At 47.4% G+C, this 6,047-nt stretch overlaps 1 protein-coding gene across 1 annotated transcript; it reads left to right on the top strand.

Moving 5' to 3' along the window:
- Nucleotides 1-3,219: 3,219 nt before the first annotated feature.
- sox4b (SRY-box transcription factor 4b) lies at nt 3,220-5,802 on the top strand. Its single transcript, XM_061716424.1, has one exon. The coding sequence runs from the start codon at nt 3,778-3,780 to the stop codon at nt 5,014-5,016; it is 1,239 nt and encodes a 412-aa protein (XP_061572408.1). The 5' UTR covers nt 3,220-3,777; the 3' UTR covers nt 5,017-5,802.
- The last annotated feature ends 245 nt before the right edge of the window (nt 5,803-6,047 follow it).

Raw genomic sequence — 6,047 nt, 5'->3', positions numbered from 1 at the left:
TGCTGGACTTGGTGATTCCAAAAGTGAACCATGAGTGGGCATATTTGTGTATGTTAATTGTGTTTTCTCTAAAAAAAAAAAAAAAAACTTCTTTTTTTTCCTCTTTTAATTAATTTGGGAGCACAAGAAGAAGGGGGGGGGGGGGGGGGTGAGAAAAGAGAGTGTGAGAGAAAGAATAAGAGCAAACAAAGAAAGTTTGGGTCCGGTGTTGGGGGGGGCCTGTGGGGGCACAAAAGAAACACCTGTTGAGATTAGGGTTGGCACGCGACCCACTGCAGCTCGCGTGGCAGCTGCACCTCACAGGAACAATGGCAGTAAAAGAGAGCGGCAGAGAAAGCAAGAGGAAAGTTCAAATGCACTACTTATCCTTTCAGGTTGTGTGTGTGTGTGTGTGTGTGTGTGTGTGTGTGTGTGTGTGTGTGTGTGTGTGTGTGTGTGGCATTCTAATATGTACACTGACTAAGAGAAGCCGAGAGGGAGCAAGAGATGAAGAGAAAGAAAAACAGAGAAGTTTGCCAAGAGACAGGCATGCGTATGCATGTCAACTGTGAAGCCAAACTGGGTGAAAGGTCTTATTTTATGTACGATAGTGTAGAATAGACCTGATCTAGTATGAACTAGGAACTGAATTAGGTGTGAGCTGAAAAGCCTATCAGCTTCCCTTCTGAGTGCATAAACTCTGCATTTGTTTCCTGGGAAAAATAAAAGTCAGACGACTGTATTCTGTCCTCTGAATTGCTGTAGGAATTTATAATGTATCTGTGGTCGTTATTACATCACTGGACCATGACACATTGCTGCTGGTGTTTGTTTTTGCTTTAAATGTGCACAATTGTAAACCCTGCAGCATAATTTAAGAGGCTCTTTCTTCAAGTCATTCACCAACTTCAACAGGATGTGCTTGTGTGCTACGACTTCTCGCATTTCCTTATTAAAATGGCATTGTAGGGCGCTGTGAGTTTATGAGTTGACATTCTTATTTCCATTGCAGTTCTGCTACGTGAGCACACAAATTGGAGCCCAATTACCCACTGCTTTACTTGGATGCACTGCAGATATGAGGCCATATCAGATATAATTGTACCCAGTGAAATGCATCCATGAACGGTGGTGACTATACTTTCTTACTAATTTCCCTGTTGTGGTCCAAGTCACCTCTGACTCTCCTCCCGTCAAAATCAGACAGAACATCTAACCACATCTCCTGGTCTAACTGTGCAACACACACGTACACACCCCCCCTTCATTTTTCATCCCAGTTCATCCCATATTTGATGGTGTTTCTTAATCTGCAAAAATGTACGTGCTCCTTTGAAAGCAGAAATCATTAAAATGGTGACTGATATCAATCTGAGCTTATTTTCCTAACACTAAACCGCTATAATTTTCCCGTTAATTTCACAGCCTGCCTTACCTTGTTATACCTTACCCTGGCACACACACACACACACACACACACACACACACACACACACACACACACACACACACACACACACACACACACACACACACACACACACACACACACACACACACACACACACATCCGCTCCGATGCCTCCCCTTAACACAGAGACATTATGTAATTCACCCCAGCTAACTGCGCTGATCTCTTTTACCCTCCCTAACTTCTGTGCGTCCTCTCCGGCTCTGCGACGCCATCTAGCGAAGTGCAGACTCTGCACGCTGCTTTACATCTACTACATGCTTCTGTATCCCCTGTCGTTCCTCCACTCCTTTTTTTCCCAGCGCATGTCTGTAAATTTAAAGTGGATTGAAATAAAAATTCGTTGATGGAATAAAGCAGATGTGAAATGAAGACGCAAAACTTGTTTATTAAAAAAAAAAAAAAAAAAGTAATAACGAAAAGAGATTGGTTTGATCATTAACGTTAAGGAGAGTGTTGAAAACCAACCAGGCTATAGACTTTAAAGAGTCGGACATGTTTTTTTTTTTTATGTCGTTGTTAATCATCTTTTCCATTTTTTATGCATTTTACTATAAAACTTTAATATTGACTGTGGAAAATTGTGCGCAATTTATCCTATGCGTAAAAGGGATTCTGTGAACAGAGCGCTGCGTCCTGTGACTTCTTCCACATGGTGTTGTTTGTCTGCGTAAAACTGCCCCGGTGTCAAGGCTGATTTATGGTCCCGCGTTACACCAACGCAGACCCTACGGCGTAAGGTACGCGCACTCTACGCCGTAGGTTCTGCGTCGATTTAACGCAGAACCATAATTCAGGCTTCAGACTGGAGGTGTGGATGTGTGCGCTCTCGCAGGCAGATTGTCGCCTGCTTCCTCACTCCCCTCTCTTTTCTGTCTGGCTTGCTGGAGGGGGGCTGGTTCGATGCGTGTAATGTGACAAAAAGCCCGCCCAGCCCAGCCCCGCCTCGGAGAGAGCCGGAGAGAGGCTGCATATATAATATAAAGCTTGGCTGGAAGTCGCCTCTCACACCATGATGCGTCCGAGCGACACTTTCCCGTTGGTGCGGCAGTTATAGACGCTCAACTGTTGAACATTGTTTTCTTTAAAAGCCCTGCGAATCATTCATGACTTAGGTCTGTGCCCACATGCAGGGAAACAAATGGCAATAAAAACAATCACATTTAATATTCAACAGTTTATTTATCACATAAATAATTCACTACTTTGGGAAAAAAAGAATAACGCCCACATAGTTTATTGTGGGTCGTTAATAGGCTATATTGCAATGCATAACTATATCAGATATATTGAGTTAGTCTTATTTATTATGCAGGGTGCAATTACGACATCCTAACAATGCACAAATTGAGAGAAAGGAGGTTACTATAACCGAGAAACAATATTTCATTAATTCTGTCTCAAGGAAAGTGTTCAAGTTGCCATATGGCAAAGTGGAACTATAATTGACTTCCCATATAGCAAGACTATATGCTAATGGAAGACACATGGGCTGTTGTAGCAGAGACGAAAAGGGGGTTCATAACATTAGCCAGTGTCTCTTTAAAAAAAAAAAATTAAGTTTCTTGTATTCTGGAATGAGGTCAGACACGAGGCTCCTCATTGCACACGCTGATTATTATTAGATTCCATTTTCGACCAATCGGCGTCGAGGGGCGTGGCTTTGGCGCAAAGGCAGGCTAGCGACAGCGTCGGATTGGTGGATTTTTATCGCCGTTGTATGAGGAAGGGATAAATGCAGGCAAGGGGGCCTGACTCCGAAACGCTGCTTGAAACGCGACAGTAGGCTTGCTGAAGGGGAGGCGGGCAAGTGTGATGCGCTCCAACTTCTTGTTTCCAGACGCCAGCATGTACTGCTTTTGATTCTAGGAGAGCGGACAGAGCAGATGCAGAGAAAAGCACTTACTTTACACACTGTACTCGGGAGCCCATTGTAGGTGCCAGAGTGCACAGCGTGGCACCCAGTCCAGAGCATGTTCATCATCACAGGGCTGAATTGACTTTTTTTTTTATTTTTATTTTTAAACACAGAAGGAAAAAGGACTGAGAGAGAGAACTTACACATAACCTGGAAATTAAGCCTTTTTTTTTCCTCCTTCATGCATCCAGCCTTTTTTAGGCAACTCTGGACTGAAGCGCTATCAAGTTTCTTGCGCATCTCAGGTGTGAATTATTATTTGTACTCGGCTCAAACTGTCAAAGACTGAGAGAGAAAAGAGCTGAGTTTGCTTTAAAGTGAATCAGAAACCCAAGAAGAGAGGGAGAGAGAGCAAAGTACCCCGCTCTCCCTCCTCAGTGTGTGTGTGAGTGTGAATAAGTGGGGAAACATGGTGCAGAAAATGAGCCACACGGAGAGCACGGCCGAGGCGCTGTCCTTCTTCAGCGGGGACTCGAGCTCCGACTCCGGGGCGAGCATGGACATGGAGGCCGCCGCCTCGCCGCTCTCCCCGGGCTCCGCGGCGGACGACCCGGCCTGGTGCAAGACCCCCAGCGGACACATCAAGAGACCCATGAACGCCTTCATGGTGTGGTCCCAGATCGAGAGGAGGAAGATCATGGAGCAGTCACCGGACATGCACAACGCCGAGATCTCCAAGCGGCTGGGCAAGCGCTGGAAGCTGCTGAGAGACCAGGACAAGATCCCCTTCATCCGGGAGGCGGAGCGGCTGCGGCTCAAGCACATGGCCGACTACCCGGACTACAAGTACCGGCCCAGGAAGAAAGTCAAGTCGGGCGCAACGAAACTGGGAAGCAGCAGTGGTGAGAGCAGGGGGGACAAAGTGAGCAGCAGCAGCGGCTCGAACAGCAACAATAACACCAGCAAGACCTCCTCCTCCTCCTCCAGGAAGAGTGGAGCCAAATCCCCCACCAGCAGCAGCAGCAAAGCCCACAAACCCGCGTTCAGCAGCAGCAAAGCACTGCTCTCCTCAGAGCTGCACGAACACCACCACAACTCCCTCTACAAGTCCAAGGCTGCAGCCTCCTCCTCCTCCTCTGCAGCCCGGCAGATCCCGGAGGGCAAGAAGCCCCGGCGGGTGTACGTGTTCGGGAGCTCCGCGCTCAGCCCCGCGGGCTCCGTGGTGACGGTGCCGGCCAGCCCGGAGCTCTGCAGCTCGGCCGACTGCAGCGACCCGCTCAGCCTGTACGAGGACGCGGGAGGCCGGGAGGAGGGAGTAGTGGGAGCCGGGGAGGGAGCCGGCTCCCCCGCCAGCAGCAGCAGCAGCTCCGCCGGCCACACGTACAGCAGCCGGCGGGCTCCCTCGCCCTCGCCCTCCGGCTCCCACTCCTCCTCCTCCATGTCCTCCGCGTCCTCCTCCTCCTCTTCCTCCTCGGAGGACGAGGAGTTCGAGGACGACCTGTTCGACGTGAACCCCAGCCCCAGCTTCATGTCCCCGGGCAGCCTGGGCTCCCAGTCCGTGCTGGACCGGGACTGGGACCTGAGCGGAGAGTCTGTCTCCGGCGGCTCCCACTTCGAGTTCCCCGACTACTGCACGCCCGAGGTGAGCGAGATGATCTCCGGGGACTGGCTGGAGTCCACCATCTCCAACCTGGTGTTCACGTACTGACACAAGCACGGGTCTGGAGGGTCTGCGGTCCGCAGACGGCAACAGTAACAGTCCCCCTGCTGCAGTTTCCAGCGCTGCTGGTCCATGGTTTCAGAGATGAGACTTGGCCCCCGTCCCTGCTCCGACATGCTGGGGGAAAGAGCTGCAAATCCTTGGAGAGCTAAACTCGCTTTTTTCGGGGAGGGGGGGACTTTTCTTTGGATGCGTGGACGGAGGGACTTGAACCAACCACCAAAATGGAGGGAGTGCAAAACTAAAGAGGAGAGAAAAAGGAAGCAGCTGAGTTTCTAACACTCAGTCCTGGGACTGTTTTGTACTGAATAACTTTAACTGTGATTGATTTGCACGTTATGCGGTCCGCCGTTCACTTAATCAATGTTGTCGCTGAGTTTTCCTTTCTTTTTTAAAGGGACATTTCACAACTTTTTTTTTTTTTTTTCTCAATCGCAAAGTGAACTTCACCACTAAAAGGTACAATATTGGACTGCCGTGCGACATCTTTGTCACCGAGAGGCATTTTTTTTAATGAAATCGAGGTGGGTTTGTCTTTCTTTTTTTTTGTTTATTTTTATTTAAAGTCGACTATTTTCGCAAAAAGCAAAAAAAAAAAAAACAAACATGTTAAGCATGATAGCCTACAATGTTCCTATCTTGTGCTGAGATTTTCTGTGAGACTGTTGGAGCAGTTTAAAAACTAGTATTAGGGTTATTTAAAAGGATAGGTGGCGCTCGCTTTGTAAAAAATAAAAAAATAAAAAAAACAAAAACAAAAAAGCAACAAAAAAAGGACATTTGAAATGATCACCAGCTGTCGTTTTCAGACTTCAGGATTCAAGCCCAACTTCAACTCTGTGCTGAACTTTATACACGTTTTCTCTATGATTCAGGACCAAAATTCTTTAGTGTTAATTTCAGATTATAGCTATAGAGAAACACCAATTACTTTTTTCACCTTCTGAACTTTGTTTTGTACATGTATTCAGATGTCATTTTATATGGGATGTTGTATTTATATACTGGGCCAAGCATTT

The sequence above is a fragment of the Cololabis saira genome, chromosome 3 (genome assembly GCF_033807715.1).
Source record: "Cololabis saira isolate AMF1-May2022 chromosome 3, fColSai1.1, whole genome shotgun sequence".
In the NCBI taxonomy this organism is placed as follows: domain Eukaryota; kingdom Metazoa; phylum Chordata; class Actinopteri; order Beloniformes; family Belonidae; genus Cololabis; species Cololabis saira.
Note: the sequence above shows the minus strand (reverse complement) of the source record. Positions and strands in the feature narration are given on the sequence as shown.